Below are 21,169 nucleotides of genomic sequence, written 5' to 3'. Positions count from 1 at the left end.
TTACATTAATGCATTAATGTTTTTGAGCAATACATCTCATAGCTCTATCAATAATACTGCATTACAATATTTTAGCAGGGCTGAAAATTCCATATGTCAAAGTAATGATCTTGCATTTAGCAAATAAGTCTAGAGTGTCGTACTATTCTTCTATGCTCAGCTATTCTTCTATAGTATGGCACGGTGCTTCTGGGGGTGAGGGCACAAGAACCAGGCTTAAGCAGCTGGAATGTCCTTGTGGTGCCCTTCCAGACCCAAGCAGGAACCTGTGTCTCCAAGGGTGTATTGGTTGTTGCAGTGGTTGGTTCTTCCACATTCACTGTATGTTGCTTACTAAAGGGTTAATATTTTGTAACATCTCAGGGGCAGCACTTTACAAACCTACATCTCAGGTATGGCATTGCTTTCTTTCCAGCAGCAGGGGGGTAATGAGTCCAGCCCCCCCAACCTACAAGCAGCCTGCTTCTGCTTCTCTTTAACTGCTACTTTTAACCATCTGCACACTCTCTGAAATTCCGCTTTAACAGATCCTTGTGGGCTAGATCTGGACATGGGCTCCCAGTGCAAAGATGTTGAGGTTAAATGGTTCTTTGACAAGACAAACAAGATTTGCACTCAGTTTTGGTATGGTGGGTGCAATGGCAATGCCAATAAATTTGACACAGAAGCTGAGTGTCTCAGCAAGTGTCGAAAGATATGTAAGTATCATCTGTTTGGATAAATCCTAATACTTTTTTTCCTTACTCGTAAATTGCACTTTTTCATTCTTAACCAAACACATTTCTTACTTCTCAGCTGGCACCAATTTGCAGCCACCAAGGACCACAATAATAACATTTTATTTCAGGGTTCTTTTTAAACCTTCTGTAAACCAGAGATCATAGTTGTCATGTCCCGGCCACATCATCAGCTTATAAATGCTGATTATTTCCTGAATTTCCACACATTTCCATCTCTATCCCTTTTCAGATGTATATACATAGTTATATTCATTTAAACCAGCCTGTCAGTTATTATATTGAATCTGGGTACATTAATATATCTTAAGCTAACTTATTTTCTACGCCATGTTACACTCTTAGAGTTGTGTTAGATAACATTACACAGACACTGGGAAGAAAGCTGTCTTAGATACACCTAGGAGACGCTACCCATCCATGTCGCTAACATCATCATTTACTCGGTGTCCTATGTACATGCATAATTTCAACAATAAAACCATTTGTAATTATATAAATATTGGGAAGATTGATATTTTTTCAAATTAAAACATTGTGGAGGATTCTATGGGGTTTTTATAATGATAAACACAATGTGCCACCTTTTCTTTCAAGAATATGGCCTGATTGTGTGTCAGTTTAATGTGTGAAACAAGCCGAACAGAAACATGGCTGCCACACATGCTTTTAGCACCCCTTTCTTCCTCATTTCACCTCCCACCGTTTGGCTTTAAACCCGTCTCTTAAGCTTTTGTTTTCTTAATCTTCATTATTTACCATTCAACTAGTGCCTCACATATTACAACAACTATGTCACTTCTACCTATGTTCCTAGTTAACGTTAGGCCCCAATGTTTGTATGTATGTATATATACATATATATAATACTGTATATATATACATACATATATATATATTGTTCACTAGTTTAGTACATTTTGGTACAGAACATATGAATATTCTGAATAACGAGTCAACAGAGATTACATTTCAGTTTTTGTTCCAAGCCAGCTGCATTATTTTTCTTGAATTTTCTTATTCTTTTACTAACCATTTTTTTTCATTTCTTCTAGATCAGTTGGTGCCTGGGGTTTAGTTCAATCACCTAAATATAAACCTTAAATATTGTGACATATTTCCCTTTTTTTTTTTTTAACCATTATTTTCCAGTCTTTAAATCATTCTGACTTTACCATGCACTAATTACTAATTGAATACATTTATTTTCCTCGACAGTGATCCAGAAAACTGTTCGGACACCAGCTTCAGAAGAGAAACAACTGCCAGGTAATTACTTCAGACGCTCATCAAGGAGGGCAAAGACTTCCAAACTACCCAGAGACAGGAGGCATCCACTACCCAAAGATCGTCCTTTTATGAAACGGACTTTAAAAAAAAAAGATTTAAAAATCAACACATTGATGGATCTGGGTAAAGAACCATCAGTTACCGACTTAAACCCTTAATGTTTCTATATCCGGATACTCAGGTCACCAGACTACTCCTGTGTATAGTCACAATACCAATTGTTCTACTTCCAAGGTTGAGATGTTAGCAACTATGTGATTTTAGGTTTCTTCCATCATTTATAAACAGTACCTTAAATAATCCACAATATTAAAGAAAGAAAGTTTATTTCCACATAAGCAGAGACTCAATATGCTAGGCAGTTTGGCAGTTTCATGGAGTTGGTATCCAGTAGTTGGCTGGCATAGTTGATTACAGTAATTTTTTGGAAGACATACGCATCAAGTAACTCTTGTAGGAAAGGTCTCTGATCTATCTGCAGTGTTAGTGGTAAACAGTTGTGATCATATGTCTTAACAAAGAGGAAGCTGTTGATCGTCAAGCGTGTTACTGAAATTCTGAAGTGTGCGCAACTTAGGACTGCGCGCACAATTCCCAAAAATCCTCCAAGACCTCTTCATGGTCCCAAAGCTGGGAAAGAGTTAATGCAAAATCTGCTTTCCATTTTTTTCTTTTTTTTTTGGAAGTGGGGGAGACTTCCTTTGTTTCTGTCCCAGCAGAGTATTCCCAAGGAATTGTTTCAGTAAATACAAAACACATATGTGAAAAAAATCTGTAGCTTGTTTTCGCAAATATTTCATTAAAATGATTCATGGATCTGTTTTCAGTTTTGGTCATGTAAGCTGGTCCCAAACAGATGCAAACTCAATAAAAAAAAAAAAAAGAACAAAAACGATAATAAATTAAAGCACATGTGATGTATAATACTTGCGCCATTTGTAAAAGCTTCGAGAGAGAAGGCTTCTCAGATCTCAGACATTTTCATTGCTTAAAGAGAGGCAGGACATTTTATTAACACTAGGTATTAGTCGCTAAACAGGATCACATACATGAAATGAAACAATAATTCTAAGGTTCTAAGGTTGTGTTAACTTTTCAGGCTTATTTAAAGATTTTGCTCATCTGGTATGAAGACATTTTGTTTATGGAAGGTCCAGACTCCGCTACCCGGAGACATTTATAATACAGCTGAATCTATATATTTGGCCTGGTAGATGTAAAAGAATGAAAAATGACATTTAAATGCTATTTAGGAGTTCCATAAAAAGTGATCATATAAAGGTTTGTTTTTACATTGGAGTAATATAGTGGTAAATTATAGCTACCTGGCACCTTCCAAAGCTCCATGATCCAAAATGATATATATAATCGAGATACAATATTATCTCAAGAAAACCCTTGATTCCTTTGATGTTGTAAACTAAGTGAAATATAAATTTCTTTGGTAGAACACACAATTGTTGGCACCAGTATATTCTTAGTCAATAACTGTTTTTCATGTATTCACTTGGCTCTTTATTGTAAATTCTTGGCATAGGTTAACAAACCAAGATAACCTTCAGACATGTATTAAACGACAGATCATGGAAATCAGTGAGACCTATTTGTATGATAAGAAACATTTGTAAAAATAATTGGATGGTTTTATTTTCTAAACCACACAATTGTAAGTGAAGACGAGAAGAACCATTTCAAGCACAGTTAGTTTCTCCTGCAAAAAGTGTTGGTTTGATCAATGAGAAGACATTCAAGAAGTCAGCGTATTTTAGAAATATATTTTGCTGGACCAACTCTGCCTTAATTGCAAGAGAAACCATAATGGCTTATTTATTTTAAATGTCCCCATTCCACAGCTCTGTGGGAAATGATGGTGCTTATCAATAAATAATGTTTCAGCTCACTGACATACGTACTTTTTAATGAAAAATCTCCTTCTCCCAACAACCTTATTTACCTAACTTTTTGTATGGGTTAGTAAATATTATAACACAAGCCAGGAAGGTGTGTGATATGACATAGTATAAACACCATAACAAGGATATGAGTTCAAATGCATCAATGAAAAGGCTAGCACCATATATTTTACAGATTAAATATGGTTTTGGACAAAGTGCAGTTGTACAGCAATCTCTACTTTCCCCTTGGAAGTAGTTGAATACACTAGCGATATGGGATATCTGGTCTATGGGTGGACAGAACCAGTGCTGGCACATAAATAAACATTCTGGTGTTAAGATCTTTTTATACAGCTATGCCCCTTCATTTAAAGATGAGTTATTTGATCTGGAATTATATATATTTTCTACAAATTACCTGGTCCCATCGCATAAAGAGCCATTAAGCCATATCTACGTATTATAAGAGTCTATGAAAGCCAGAAGCATATGTCAGGGTTCTCATTCAGTTTAAAGCAATATATACTGTAAGAACAATCCCACCTATGACATCATCTTTCCATCATGGATGTAAACTATAAAATGATGCTTGAACAATCTTGAAATTGGACCAGGAACATCCTAAGCATGTTTTCTCATCTATAACGGCTACGTGTATGAATATGTATTCATACATATGTGTATTTTATAGCATATAGCCCTCGGTATACACACAATACAGATCATCCATATAAATAATGGTTGCATCTTTTATAATGAAGAATAAATCCCTCCCAGTACCCTGTAACTTAAGATACATATATATAAATCCATATACCTCAATGTACTCTGGAGTCTTTTTATATAGAGAGCCAAGGCATTACGCAGAATATGTTATTACTTACACGTCTTCATTCACATATGTTACTGGCCACGTATGGAGAAAGTACCTTGGCACAGTAACAGCTAACACCTTAAACACCGGAAATGCGTGCATCGGTATTCCAAAACTATGCGTCATCTGCCGGTCAGGCATTCAGATGCCAAAAGTATATTTTTATTGCCTAAGAGATAAAACATTTACATAACGAGCCAAAACTAGATTAAAACCAGGCCTCGCTGTATCAGATTTAGACTTGAGATGGAATTTCTTTCTTTATGGTGAAGGCAAATTTTGGATCAAATCACCTTTGGGGAGTGTCCATAGCAGTCACAATTTCAAGGATTTATGACAAAGTGGAACGTATTTGGTTTCAGTAATCAAATTGATGGGAATAACAGAGCCAAGTGGTAATCTAATTGAGATTATGCATTAGGCACAGAGTTACCAAGCATATTAATAGTGTACTTCTTGTAAATGTCGGACGTTTTGGCTGCGGAGCCCGGCGGTGCTATTTTCTATGGGGTTTTTTGGTCTTTTTAAAAAGAAAAAAAAATCATCTCCTAGCTTTTCCTAGGTCAGAGCTTTTTGAAAGTGAATAAACAAGTTATCGATTGTTAGATTTTCATGTGTTGTAAACTAGAGTGAATAGATTAGGTCATTTGCAATTTAAATACCTGATCCTTTATTTATTTGATGGGGAAAAAAAACTTGTAGTCTATAAATTATTTGTACTTTATCTATAAATGAAGGGGATACATATCTGAAACTCCATGGCTTTGATAATTAAGAATAGAGGTTCCGTCGGTAAAGCTTTGTACAATGTCTAATGCCCAAAAAAAATATGAATTTGTATTTTTATTGAGTGTGGTTTTATATTGCTTATAGGTTTAGAGATCTGTAATTTGCAGAAAGAGGAGGGAACCTGCAGGAAATTTGAACTGAAGTGGCACTATGACAAAGAAACCAAGAGCTGCACCAGGTTCTGGTATGGTGGCTGTGGAGGCAACGCTAACCGGTTCAACACACAGAAAGAATGTGAAAAGACCTGTATCCCAGGTAAGAGCTTCCACCAACATATTCTCATAAAAGCTTGCGATCTAATGTGTCTGTTTACATCATCAGGATAGGTAGTGGGGTACCAATCACATGTAAGGGACTTTTATGATATAATCATTGTTTTAACCTTTTACTACTAGTATAAACCTAAGTTTTCCTTAGTAGCCTGAAGCCAAAAATGCTCACACAGCTTGTTTTCTGCAGCCGAGGCAGCCAAGTCCTTCCTTTGGGCAAGCAAGCAACCAAGAATTAAGAATCCCTATAAAAATACAAATGGTTTACAGTCTGACATTGATTAAAATATCTAAACAGGAATAATATGTCTGATGTACATTTAAAAATGTTAATTTAATCAGAGTAAATGGAACATTCATTTTTATAATCTTGAACTGTTTAGTTCAAACAAGTCAAATGTTTTTTTTACAGTCTCTCAAACCAATAGCATTATGGAAGTAAGGAGGTTTTTTTATTATACTAATTAGGATGATTTTCACAAACCATTAGTTTCATGAGACCATGAGCGGTCGGCTACCAAGTAGTCTTGTGTCTGAAATATACCAAGCAGTGGGTAGAGTTGATCTTAGTTTAAGTTCATTCTTCAGTGCCCCATGCTTGAAAACCATGTAATGACTTTACTGGCTGCATATTCCTCTCTGGAAAACCAGGATCACATCCATCATTCTCATCAGTTATATTTTTGTGTGGGTATAACAAATTCTTTAGTTAAAATAAAATTAGTCTGAATCATTGTTAGGAGATGACTCATTAAACATATTCATACATGAGAAAATAGGCTTTATTTATGGAGGCCAAACAGAAGCCAATGTGGAGGAATGAAAGCTCCAATCACAGTTTCCTTTTCTAAACATTCTAAACATACACATCCATTATTCCCTCTCAATCAAATTTTAATTTACCAGTCACTGCACTGCTCCTCTCACTTTTAATCACCCTCTTTTTTTTACTCTTTACAGTGCCTTTGAATCCCGCTGTGGTCTCTGCTATTGGAACATAAGGAGATCACAGAATTACCTCTCTTGGGGAGACAGCCCACCATGTACTGCCCCTCTTCTTACAGTCAACCCTAGCCAGCTAACCCCCTCCACTGGGTTAGGGGCTTACAGGATTTATCAATATGGTGCTAATTCTTCTGTGGACTTGGTGACAACTGCTGCTGGCATCTTAAACCCTTTCACTGATGGAGAGAGAGCAGCTCCACTCCCTGTTGCTATGTGGAGCAACGGTCGTTGAGTCTCTGCAACAATGAAAGGGTTACCTGGCACTTACATAGCAGCTAGTACTTTTAAGGTTTTACCCTTTCTTTATGGCACACATGCAACCCCAGCTGCCTATCCAAAAACACCTTACCCTTCTGAACAACTCCTGATGCCACCCTGAACTGCTTCATGTTTCAGCCTCTCCTTTCACTGCTCCATGCTCCAGAATAATATTAAGTTCTTCACTATCAGGGTGACTTACAAGTTGTGAGTTCCACTTGCAGTGAAAGAGTCAAGTAGAAGAATATTGAGATCTCCTATAGTATAAAGCACTTAACTTTCACATGCCTTCTCACCTGCTCAGCATTGCATAGTGAATGCACATGTCCTCGCCTTAAGCTCTACTGGTGCCTTGGAAAAAAGACCTGCCCTGCCAGTGTCTCTTGCAATGCACTGCACAGCTATGGATTGCAGGTATCACTGGCAAAAAAGGGTTTAAGCCCTTTAGGTTTTACCACTTTTTAAAATGTAGAAATTGCATTTGGTGGCCTTATGGCTCAGTCAATGCACTGCCGCAAAAGCCAATATAGAAGAATGCAACTTTTCTACTTTTGGGTATATTTTTTCTACTTTGGGGTTGGAAAGCTATAAAATTGGTAATGGGGGCATTCATGTTCTGATATGTTTTATGATTTTTTTAAATAAATGGAGTTGTTACAAAACATGTTTGAATAAAGGCTGAAGAGGTGTTACATGTCTGTGTCTTTCTTCCTTTTTAGATTTGCAAGAACTTGGTATTTGCACACAAAAAAAATTCAATGAAGCAAACACACTGGGGATTAAATTACTAGGCATTGACATAACCTAACCTGTATATGTAATACGGTACTAAGAAAGCACCATAGCATCTACCCTGGTGCTGACTGTACAGAATAGCAGATCTTCACAAGTTGGCTTGTAGAAAGTAATTAAAAAATGCATTTAACCCTTTAAGATCATGTGGTAGGAGGTGTTACCCCTAGATCAAATGTTCAAGTCAATGTCCGAGTTGACTTACCGGTAACTGGAAAATCTGTCAACACATGAATCCAAGATCAAGCCTATGAAGATGCAAACTTGTAGAGGACAAGAGTAAGGTCATAACATAAATTACAATGTTTTTGTGTATATGGGTCATTTACTAAGTCCAAAGACTGTTAGCACATTCCCCTGGTGACTCTGATTGTGTCCCTGATAGGAAAGACACAAGATAATTATATACCAATGGTTTAGGAATGTGAATTCACTACAACCTGGAGGTGAATCACTGCTCCTTGGCAGCATCCATACTGCTCTAATACATTAATGAAACATTAGATTTCATAATGGTGTTTATTTATCTAGTTGTACAACTTGAAAATATTACATTTGTACAGAAAAAAAAGTTAAAACTAATTACTGGGGATTGTTTGAGATTTAAGCTTCTACAAGATAACCCACAATCATGATGTGGAAAAAGTAGGGTGAGGCAATAGTTAATAGGGTGCAATTTTGAGGAAGAAAACAAGCTGTTTTAAAATGCAGAACATTACAAGGAGTGCAGGGCCTGAGAGGAGAAGGCTCAACGGTAATGTGAGAAGCAGCCGGCAGTGATTTAAAACATACTTTAACGTTTTAAACGTCCTTTAACGTCCTTACATACATGAAATAAAACAGGGGGCTATGCATGACTCATCTTTATTGAGGTGGACATTGTGAGGCCAAACAGATGGAGAAATTAATTTTAAACTTGAGATATAAGGCGTTGAATAGACCCATCGTCCTAGTGGTATGAAATGCGACTAAACTAATGTCCCCTGAGTCAGTGTGTCCAAGAGCTATTCTTCCCATGAGTCATGTCATCCTACACTTAGATTTGAGAACCTCAGAACTTCTTCCATGAGTCACTGTGTTTGTGGGTTGACAAGATGTTTGCTTCCTCAACCTACAAATGTACAAGAATGCTGTCAATAGAAATGGAGTATAATAAGAATCATATGTAGTAAAGTCAACCATGATTCCAAGATATATTCATTGTTTGAAAACCATTCCATGATACAGAGCATCTGTTGGTGGTTGTGTTAGTAGCCAAAAATCTCAGGTGATACAGGCTACCAAAAAAATGATTTAGAATGAACAGCTCACTTAAAAGGACTACCAAAAAATGTATTTAGAATAAACGGCTCACTGAAAGGACAAACTGGAGAGAATGGTATTGTCCAAGCAAATTCCAGAAGTGGAAGCAGAAGTGACACGGTCCTTTGATCAGATCAAGAAGGTCACAGGGGAATCACAATCTGATTGAAGCTATGCTTGTGTGACTTCCAGGTCATTATTTAGATTTAACCCACTTTATGCTTTAAGGCATGCAATGTCATCTAGAGAGTTGGTTAAGCATCATGGGATTTGTAGACCATATCCAGGAGACGCTCATGGGTTGTTTTCATCTAAATTTTAGGGTTACTCGACTACCTCTTGTCCCGGTTGGCTTATAATTGGCTAATTCTTTAATGTTACAGTTATTGTACTCAGCCAAAAGAAATCCTCAGAGATGGAAAAGTGAACTTTTTTAGTGTTTAACTCACGAGTGCTGAAAGAGTTAAAACTACACACGAGAAATAAAAAAAATGGGAATATCTGTGTGAGAGTTTGTTTAACATTAGAGAAAGAGAGAGAATGAGAGGGTGGAGGGGTTAAAAGGAGCTAATGGAAAACTGAAATGCTTTCCAAGATCAGCTTATTAAAAAAAGTAAGGCAGGAAATGGAGTTCTCTCTATACATTGTTATGCCCTTGTTGCTATGGAAACGTCTCAATAAAACAACATGATTTTCTAATTTTTATCCAAAAACTGTAAATCAGCTTAAAGAGTTGTGTGAACTGCTCTTTGCTGTAGAAATGTCCAGGGATATTCATTCACATCATTCAGGTAATCAGTACAATTGAAGAATAATAGACAAGTTCGCATTATACAACTAAATCCTGTATTTGTCCTACAATAAATTTAAATGCAAAGAGGCCCATAGCAAAGGGGGTCACAGGTACACTAGGCTTTCAGGCAAGACCATCCATTTGGTCCAAGTATGAACATAGGAAATTCCCAGGGCAGGCTACATGAAGCTCTCCCTATAGGGTCCGGGCTAGCGGCACATAAGGCTATTGGTATATGCATGTAGAGAAGGGCTAGCTCCAAACCGACTTTGGTGGGTGGTGAGTCGCAAGGATTGGGAAGGAAGTGGGTGTTAAATAGGAGGGGGTACCACAACAATACGTCATGCATGAAACGGGATGCATGGAAAACTACAGGGCAGTATTGATTTAGTTATACGTCTCTTCAATTACCACTTTCTAACACAACTTATTTATCACAACTTACCCCTACATGAAAACAGGGCCTAGTTGATTCATTAAACGATTCAAGTTTGAAAGAGCACAAACATACTGAAAATAATCAATATATTGCAAGAATATTTGATTTATATGTTACGTTATTAATTATGGTCTATTTGGTAGCCTACATTAGCATCTGAATCAAACGGGTTAGGTTTTCTTTTTGTTGAGGAGCATGATTTGTGGTGGATATATTGTTCGATGGGAGCCGAGAATATGAAAGTTAAGATAAGGTGGTTACATGTCATTTTCTATGCTATCAGATAACGCGGAATAAATAATTGCTATCTTCTATAAACTATCATTGTGCTATTTATAACATATATATATATATATATATGCCCCTTTTATTTGTGCCACCCACAACAATGTCAGGAAATGAGTCTATTCCTGCACGCCGTGTGGTTCAGCACAACAGACAATAATTGCGTGTATGGCTATCATCCCAGCACAGCGGATTACACACTATCAGTATCAGCTATCTCCCATAGTGACTAAGTGGCTTGTATCTCTGTGCCAAAGGATATTTAAATACGCGTCATTACTCTAACAGTAAATAAAAGAAAAATAATCAATAATGTGTATCGTTATTTCCAACACACGCAATACTTGGACTGCTAACTTTTACTGTAGAATCCCTTGACCCATTTACACATTGTGGCAAGCTATCGTCACAATCGGGCTCAGGATCCTACCCTGTGTCTCTAGAACAAGGCCTTTAACTTTGTTAAATCTCCAGACTATGGATATACGGTATGTAATTCATATGATCAGAATGTCACCGAGCCCCTGGCCACATTTTGCTCTTTATATAAATAGTTTGTTTTGGACTTGCGCTGCTGTATACAGATCAGCCTCTGTTCTTTGAGCAGAGGGATTATCTAATGTGGGAGTTTAGAATAGCATAAAACAGTAACATTTGTGTGTGACATAGGCATCCTGCGTTAATCTAATGATTTATTAATTGACCTCAGCCATGCAGTATTCTGTCCTTATGTCTATAAATCTCTAGACTAAGCAACCATAATTTAGTGTCAATTGTTTGCATCATTTCATTGTATTTTATCCTTTATTACCTCCAGAAAATTATATTAACTACAATAATGGGGTAGATGGTGAGGGGTATATGTTCACAGAATTTATCTCTCCACTCTTTGCATGGGACAGTCCCAATGATGGCACTCTATCAGACTGTGGGATTGAGATCCCGAATCCCATTGTCCCGCCCATCTCTCAGCAAGACAGCGGGATTCGGGATCTCAATCCCACAGTCTGATTTAATTCTACTGTGTCTGAGAACTCACTTCCCCATGATGCTTAAGATACCATACTGGCTGAGAGAGTCATGAGAAATGTAGTTTTAATTAATCTACCCTGCGTCTGCAGCATGCAAACTGTGTGTCTGCCCAGGCGGGGACTCTTCACCTGAAAAGGACCAGCTGCCAAAGTGAGGAGGAAGAGACCAGCGAGAGGGTGAGGAAGACAGCAGACCAAACCTACTGTTTCTTCCTCCCCTGTTGTTCAGTGGCCCCCCGGCCATGTCTATACTGCAAATGATACCAAACCTTAAACACTCCTTTCTAATATTAAAAGTTTTATGGCTCCTATTCAATTTGTCTCTTCCAGCATACTTGTACATCTGGTGATAACATTTTCCCTTTGTTCCCACATAAATACACCTAGGGTCTGCTGCCTTTTCCTTTTATTATTATAATATAATTTTACATTGAAGATGTATATGGAATGCCTTTTTTTAACACAAGGCATGGCATATAGTTCAAGTCACCAAAGCCTAAGGTACAGGTGTACCTGAAACCAATATTGTCCGTCTAAAATTTTACTAATAACATATATGGCATTAAGTCCAATTCTGACGCTAATCTTCATGAGGAATTTCAGTAGCTGGAACCTTGTGGATTTTAATGTTTTACTGTATTTTGCATCTGATAACTTCCCTATATTCTTAAAAAGTTACCAATACCACAGGTGTTATTTGTTTTCTCTTACCCATTTAGATAATTTCTGGGTCAAGCCAAACCAGGGGCAAGCCATGAACCCCCAGTTGTAGGGTGGTAGCAGTGTGCCACATAGAGCATGAGCTGTGTCAGTTGCACTGATGATGGGAGAGTGAGAGAGATAGCGTATGAACGTCGGTGTGTATTATTATTCAGGTCTATGGTGTCTGAGAGTGTGTATTTGTATATGTATGATGGTAGAGTCAGTATGTACTAGTGTATGATCTGAGCATGTGTTAGATATGATGTTAGCGTGAGTGTGTGTTACTGTATGCCATCACAGTATACATGTGTTAATGTATTTAATTGTTATTAAATGGTGTTAATATATGCAGTATGCATGAGAATAGCAGGGGAGTAGCTAGAAACCACAGGCAAAAATTGACCCCTGGGGTCTCCAATTTCACTAAGCAATATGTCCCACTGTCAGGAACTGGGTCCATACAGACGTCTGTACTGCTCCAAAGCGCCCAAGGATGGAGAAATGCAGGGATTCCACGTGCAGAAGCGGAGTTACAGAATAGGGCCTGGTGCAGGGCGACTGCACTTACCCGGGTGGTGAGCATCTAGGGTTGTGCAGCCACATACTAGCGCCCTGACATAGCAGCGGATGTTGTCCAGAACGAAGCAAAGTGATATCCTGCAGGCACCCTGGAGCAGGCATGAGACACAGCACTAGAATCATGTGCGGGATGCTTCAGGCTGGGAGTCTGAAAAGCTAAGCAGAGTACAGGAGAAACATAGCAAGCAAGGGGGACAGAGCAAGGAGCATAACAAACAAGGCATACATAAATACAGGACTATGTGATAATAATTGGGGATTCCGTCACATCATATGGCCATACTATGCTTAGCCCACCACTACGCCAAAGTACTCCAATATACGGTGCGTCCTAACGCTAAACCCTGCCTACAGAGGTACTAAACAAACCAAACATGAAATCTAAACACATATCAGAGAGACATACCTGTAGACTGCAGACTGAGACAAACACAACGGGTGGGGCACACCTTATAAAGAACAGAGCTGAAGCAAAGTGCAGAACTGGAATCAAGGAATCAGAAGCACAGAACAAAGCATATGGAAATCTACGAATGGACCACAGCAAAGGGGAAACTCTAGCAAGACGGGGGAACAAGAGAAGCAGCTCCGCAGCCTGAATGGAGCCTGACACCCACAGTGCCATCTTTACTATAAACAGCTTGTTAGCTGCACATTTGCCCCAAGCAGCTTATCAATGGCATCCTAAACCCCAAACATTGTATTTGTGCCATCTTTGCACCAGCTTGTCAGTGCCCCCAAACAGCTTATATATGCCATCATTGCCTTCAAGCAGCTTGTCTGTGCCATCATTGTTCCCAAACAACATGTCTGTGCCCTCTTTGCCCATTGCCCCCCTTACATCATATACTCTGGCACAAATATGTTAACACACGTACACAAATTACGCACACATACACATTCGCTTCTTACACACTCCGTCTCACCCCACTTACACATAAATGCTCACACACAATTACATATCTATGCTCAAACACACAATTACACATCCATGCTCACACACACACGATTACACATCCATGCTCATACACACAATTATAGATTCATGCTCACACACTCACACACACAATTGCACATTCATGCTCACAAACACAATTGCACATCCATGGTCACACACAACTACACATCCATGCTCAAACACACAATTCCACATGCATGCTCTCACACAAGTATACATAGGCATACATGCTTACATACATACATATATACATCAAACAAGCATACATGTGCCCGCATAGCAGGTGTTAGTAGACTATGAAGTAATGAGTATTTTTTTGAAGGCATGGGAGGGGGAGTTTGCACCAGTGCCCAATCATTATAAAGATAGCCCTGGCCAAGATCCATGCTACTTCTAATAGCAGACTGGGAATAAGTGATTATCTTCCTAAAATAAAAAAATAAACTGAACCAAAATTATGATAACCTTAAAAATTAGGTTATCAAAATGAAAAGTCATCAATCCCATGTGGACTAAGGGAACTATGTAGCACACATTTCATCTAAATGTAGCAGATATATAGTTACGTTACGTTATCTATATAGCAGAATTTGTATAGAGATTCACTGGCCCCTGTTTCAGGTTGGTTCTGTTTTATGAACATAGTTTTGCAGCGGTATTTTATATAAACTGGAGAACTTGGCAAAATTGTCTACTATATGGGTGTTCTATACTGTTTATACATAGTGAAAATGCTGGGATATGTTGCACACAACATCTGCTCTCCAAGCTTTCCATTTATTGTCTTTCTGAGGGCTGAGTGATTGATGGTGTCTTTATTTCAAACAGATTCCTGATGTTTTTTAATCTATGTTCCCTGGAAAATACTTTGTAATAGGTTGAAACGTTTACAGTACATTGCATGTTCTTACCACTGCCACAGGGTACAGTGAAGTACCAGGGCTGTCTTTATGTGACCTGGGACAAGTTCCCACCCATAACATCCCCCAGTCTAATAATGTCTGAATAAAGAAGTAGGGGTCTGTACAGCAGAGGACACAGACCTCTTCATTAATGCTTCAAGATCCACAATGCATAATGTCTAAAATTGAATTTATTCCCCAATACAATGAAGGTATCTCACTAGATTAAAAATGTGGTTGGTAATGAACGAAAGAGCAAAGTGGTAGCTCTTAGTTCCTCAAAGAATGGAAGTGGTCAGCCAAGATAATGATAGCTGCCGTCTGAAGATCCATAACCAGCGTGGAGCACAAATGTTCAAAATGGTCCTAAGCGTTTCACAGATGCCCTGTCCACTTCTTCAGGGACATGCACAAGTTTGTGATATCTTTTAGGAGACTATCATTTACTGTCACGTGAGCTTATAACATCTCTTTGACCCTTTGATCATATATATTTAATAAGGAAAGTGTAAACTGCTTTGAAAGCTTATGAAAGATCTTTGAAAGCTTATGTGACTCTACCTCTTATTCTATGAACACTGATCCACAAGGGTGTCACAAACTTCTACCTTCTCTTGGATATGAAATAGCTATTTCTGTATCATTTAAATTACCTGATATTTGCAACAATGCACAGTATGTGCTTATAACCAATGTTTTTTTTAGCCTAAAGGAATAAGTGCAGTATAATGCCAGTAAAATTGGCTCAAGCATATAAGGGCAAAATGCCAGTAAAATTTCCTCTAGGGCATGGCATGATCAATTATATTTAAGAGGGTATTTCTTTCTGCTGTGGCCCATAATGTCTCCCCATATTATCAACAAATCCTAATGTGTAGCCTAGGTCTCTTTGTGGTTCACAAGCTTCCCAATTATAGGAGAGGCTGTGTTTTCCAAATGATCTCTCCTTAATTATTATAAATTATTATAGACTGAAATGGACCTTTAAACATACTGAAATATGAAATGTAGAATTTAGAAAGCAGCTGCATTACGCTAAATCAAGTATTGTATCATTTATTACAAAATCACATACAGTTTATCAAGAAGACCAACTTTGAATGTAAATGACAATAAATATTTGTGAAAAATAAAATCTTCTGGAAAGAAAAATCATTACAAACAAGCTTTTAAAATATTAAATCATTTTATCTTGACTGGAGATGCCTCTCTCTATCTTACATTGAAACAGTGCTTGAGCATCCACCTTCCTTGCTAGAGTTCATTTAACTGTTAGCAAGGTAAGAGTAATAATTGATTGTATATAGGATTGTATATAGGATTTCACTCTTGGGATTTTCAGATGGAGAGCTATTTCTGGTGTCACATATGCTTTAGTGTATGCCGTTTATTGATGCCGGTGGCTCCAATTTTGGAGCAAAAACTGTTCAGGAACTCTTCTGTGTTTTTATATTGGTTAACATATCTCACAGTAGTGAGATATCCTATGTGGGCACCTGGATTTGACCTCATGGGACATGTTTATAAACGAGCAAACCTTAAGTTTGAAACGTAGAACAATTCCATGGGAACAAATGGCATGACCCCCTTTTATCACATTCCACCAGAACTTTTCATTGAAATATTAAATTAAACTATGGAACTGTGGACAAATGTTTGTTATTAGAATAAAACATATTCTATCTACAGGTATTACCAGCTCCTTGGATGGACTTTTGCCTGTGCAAAGTCATAGTAATGTAGATCTTCTGTGATCCCCAAAGCAGTTTTTATATTAACTCTTCTCTGGTGACCTTCCCATTCCTTGGTTAAACTTCTACACAACTATGTAGCATCCAACACTAAATATGCCTGTGTGAGGCTGTTTTGTTGTTAATCTCATTGTGGAAATAATTTGCTACATGCTTTCAGTCTGCTGGAGGTACAGACCACTCTCTGAGATTTTGATTTTTCATGTGTTTAGCCAAGTTATATCATAATTGGCTTCATTCATCACACTAACTAATCCCCACTCATATTTATTGTTACTGTAATGAACAAAAGATGATCAACTATAGCAGATCATCTAATATGCCTTTTACTCTAATGAGCTAATCTCATACATTTGTTTAATTTCAAATCATCACATATCAGTTCCAAATTCTATTGTAACATGATAGTCATGAGCCGGTACTTACTATTTAAAACACAGATTATAAAACCAGACAGCTGATTCGATTTAATAGTTTGTATGGTCTAATCCTGGTGATCCAGTATGAGAGAGTATTGAGATGTCTCTTCCTGAATCCTTAGCCAACTATGTCATGGTAATGAAAATAAAGCTAAATGTGGTGTCATACATGGTGCCCTTATCAGCTGTATGGACCACATGTAGCTGGCACTCTCATTCATGCTCCACTGCTAACTAAACAAAAAAGAACAGATTAGTTATTCTATTTAAGAGGAACTGCATATACCACTCACTGCAGAAAATATATTAAAAACACGAAATGTCTACATCCCAGGCAAGCATTGTAAAAATATTGATTTCTTTGCAATTTGTCTATACGTTGCCTATAAAAATCAACTATTTGTAAAATATTTAGGCCATTTGTTCCTCGTTCCTTAATAGGTTTGTACACCCTTAGTCTGTTCCAGTCCAGTAGTGCAAAAAGTCCAGACAGCAATTCCACATATGACATTCTCTAAACAAGACAGCGTTCTGCACCTTCACTGTACATCTAGATTTCATCTCCATCTTGTCTGGAAATTTCATAGAACCTTAAACGCCATCTCATCTTCATCATGTCCAGCAACATTTCATTACTCTAAATTAAAAATTATTTTACACAGTACCAGCTTTTGGTGCTCTGGGTGGTGGGATCTAAAAAATGCGCTAATAAGGAGAGGTAAAGTTCGGGCTAAAGGTGGGATCATTGTGGACAAATGATGGTGCAGTATTGGCAGGCAGTGGGCACAGTGCATCTGAATGATGTCTATCATATGAGTTAATGACATTTTCATGTGAATGAGAGATCTGTACAGTGGCGGTGAAGGAATGTATGATATTGTGCTATTTCTAAGCAACTAAACTACTGTAAGGAATTGTTGGGGTGTGAGTGAGCTAACATATGCTGTACTCTCCAAAATTGTGACTAGCTACTACTGCCAGTCAAGGACTACAGTGGAGAAGAGAAAGGCGTTATCAGCATCAAGGACTGTGGAACCTTCAAATGTCTGGCTTTCAGTTGACTACCTTGTTTGGTAAAGAGCAACACATTTATTATTATTAACCATGGTGCAGGGCTTGGCACTCTCATTCGTTTTTGAGTTTTTATAACCACAGCATGGAACAAAACTGCTAACAGTTAGTTAGCAAGTCCAGACTCAGGGAAAATATGTTTTCACTGTATGCACTACTAAATTCAAAATAAAAAGTTTAGATTTACATGTTCATAGCAGCTAACTAACCAAGAACATATACAAAATGTATTCTTGCCTGCTGTGCACATCTAGTGGTCATTATCAATTGGATTCCGTGTATGATGTCTGAAAGGCCAGTCTGGCACAAAGTGGAGAAGGCAGTGACTGGTTTATACTTTTAGTGCACAGTTGTTCCAAATAGCCCATGAGTAATGATCCAGTCCAGTGCTCAAGAGGTTAAATAATTGCCATCTGTTTTTAATCCGGTGAACTTTATAGAGACACCAGAAAGCCTTGGCTTGTCCCTCACAGCTTCCTTCTGCATAAATTTATCTCCCAGCGTTTGGCAGATCTTACTCTATGGTTTTAATTACTATTTTTTCCTATGAGAAGTAGGAATTTTCACAATCTGAACCCTTGCCGGGATTAGAAGAGACAAATGGTGTGACGCTAACACACATCTTTATGCAGTGCTTCAGTTATAATCCCATGTCTGGTAACTGTATCTAAGCAACGTCTCACTGCAGTATCTCAGCAGCAGAGCAACTGCAACAATCCAGCATCTACTCACTGCAGCAACATAATAGGAGAGTGTGTGTAGGTACTTGTAAGTGTACAGTGTTAGAGTGAGTGTGTGCTTGTCTATGGTGTTGGAGGGTGTGTGTAAATCGTGTGAGAGTAAGATTGTGTAAATGTGAATTAGTGTATAGTTTTTTAGTGTGTGTCACAATAGCTTTCGAGTGTGTGCTACAGTAAGTGTTAGCATGCGTGTGTGTCAGCCTCGAGTACCCGAGATAAGCCTAGGGTTAGAGGCCCCTGGCAGAGTAGAAAATAGGGAAGATGAGGAAGGAGGAGCAGGAAAAAGAGTACGTTTATGAATAAGAGTGAACATGTGTGTGTTAGCGTAGGGTGTTAGGGTAACTAGGTTTTAGAGCATGATTATGTGTTAGTATGTCTGTGTTAGTTATGAAGGAGGCTAAAGAAACACTGCACCATGGTCTGAAGTGAGTCTTGGTTACAGAAACCCAAATTGTATTAAAACTAATAATAACAACAAACATTTGCTTTCATATTTTGGTGTCTATACCCTCTGCAATTTTACAAACACAGATGCCTACGGAGTAGTAGATCCAGGGTGTGGCAGCATAGCCCTATCTTGGCTTCACTCTCTGTTCAGTAGTCAGCACTCTAGCCAACCATAAAATGCCTAGTGTGTATTCCCAGCATGGTGAGTCTGTGCCAAAGAACAACAGAGCCATGAACATGAGACACAAGTTCCCAGGGATCATTGGCATCTCACTTCTATCCATATTAACTGTTTTTAGGAGAAAATCTACATTGCAATTGCTCCTAACACGTTTGTGTGTTGAAAGAGTTTAGTACACAAATGTAAAGGGTGCAGAAAAATTGTTGATTTCTAAGTAGGAAGCACAACATAAAAGAGAACCTAGAAACTGGGTAGCAAAATGAAATGCAGAAAAAGACTGGGGAAAAAACTTTCAAAGAAGATATGCATAGATCATACAGTATGTGTCTTTATTACATTATGCCATCATGTCAGACAGAATGGGTAAAATATTAAGTTAACAAAAGATGAAAAGAGGTTTGGTTTTCCCTGGCTATACAATATACTCCCTTAGTGAATTGTGTGAAAGTACATATATTGGTTGCCTATGGGGCAATTAGTTGACTGCAAAGAATGTTGCTGCCTACTCCTGCATAAGACTTTGTGTCTTGCAAATATTGGGGTGATTATTTGGTCCCTAATTAAATATTTAATTAGCCAGTGACTACTTACAATTGCATAGTATCTCTAGATTGAAAGCTTGTTTGATCAGGGCTCCCCACGCCTGTTATTTTGTGTAGTCAAATTGTTATGTTATATACCACTTTTTATGTCCTATCTACCCATTGTACAGTACTACAGAATATGATGATCCTTTATAAAACAATAAATAATAATATTTTGAATCAGCAGAGAAACACTGAAGACATCCAGCTTTGTGGGAAAGCCCAGACAAACAGTCCTGAACATAGTGGCCCCAGATTTAACATCCAGGATCCCCAAGCAAACTCAAACAATGCTGGCCAAACATAGCACGGAAAGGACTGCATGGAACACCAATAGAGAGAGGCGTAGAGAGGATCCAGTCAGGTTAGAAGAGTTGATTCTATCCCTAAATGCACATGATCTTAAGCAGACTATGTTAATATGTGTCATTTTGGGCCTTAAGAGCAATATTTGGTCTCAAAAAGTACATATACTGCATGCTGCATACCATGTTGTTCATGAAAGTTAGATATCGATATAGTAGAGATCTTTTAAATTTACATTACCTGAAACAGATCTGTGTTCATTGAAAAAAGTGATAACCTGGCCGTGAGAACAAAATCTATCAATCAAATTACTTATTTTGGCTCCAAAACTAGTAATGCTAATCTCATAATTATTTTCAGGAATTGGGATTCTGGACAATCCCTTTGACCCTGATGTTCCCTAAGAGATTACATTGTCTGCCCAGAGTACAGGCTGTACATAGCACATAAAAATATCTTTATTATGGCTTTCCAGAGCACTCACTATACTTCATTTAATTAGTGACTCAGTGTTCTAAATTAACAAAGATCAGTTGCATTTAGACTCCATAATCTATCATTCACATGGGCTCAGCTTCAACAAGGCTGGCATGTTCTAATCCAAATTCTAATGCTTTGATTTATTTATTTTGTTTATCTATTTTAATTAGGTCTTTCTAGTTCTCTTTTTCAGAAATGAAATTGAGAGAATTGGACCGCGCTCAGCAATTGTCTTGAGTAAGACTTTTCACATTAATCTGAATGTTAATGGGCAAAGTCTCAGATCTGCC

General features: G+C 37.9%; 1 protein-coding gene across 4 annotated transcripts in view; it reads left to right on the top strand.

Moving 5' to 3' along the window:
* Positions 1-7,809, top strand: part of COL6A3 (collagen type VI alpha 3 chain) — a 50,326-nt gene extending 42,517 nt beyond the window's left edge. For 3 of the 4 annotated variants that reach the window (XM_053472293.1, XM_053472292.1, XM_053472291.1), the window contains 3 exons: positions 1,956-2,006; positions 5,670-5,840; positions 6,815-7,809. In XM_053472293.1, the coding sequence (XP_053328268.1) occupies positions 1,956-2,006; positions 5,670-5,840; positions 6,815-6,855 (263 nt within the window). In that variant the 3' untranslated portion in view covers positions 6,856-7,809. Of the gene's footprint in view, positions 1-527; positions 699-1,955; positions 2,007-5,669; positions 5,841-6,814 lie in introns of all 4 variants that reach the window. The other variant, XM_053472294.1, reaches the window with a different exon arrangement.
* The last annotated feature ends 13,360 nt before the right edge of the window (positions 7,810-21,169 follow it).

This window comes from Spea bombifrons, chromosome 7 (assembly GCF_027358695.1).
Source record: "Spea bombifrons isolate aSpeBom1 chromosome 7, aSpeBom1.2.pri, whole genome shotgun sequence".
Taxonomy (NCBI): Eukaryota; Metazoa; Chordata; class Amphibia; order Anura; family Pelobatidae; genus Spea; species Spea bombifrons.
Note: the sequence above shows the minus strand (reverse complement) of the source record. Positions and strands in the feature narration are given on the sequence as shown.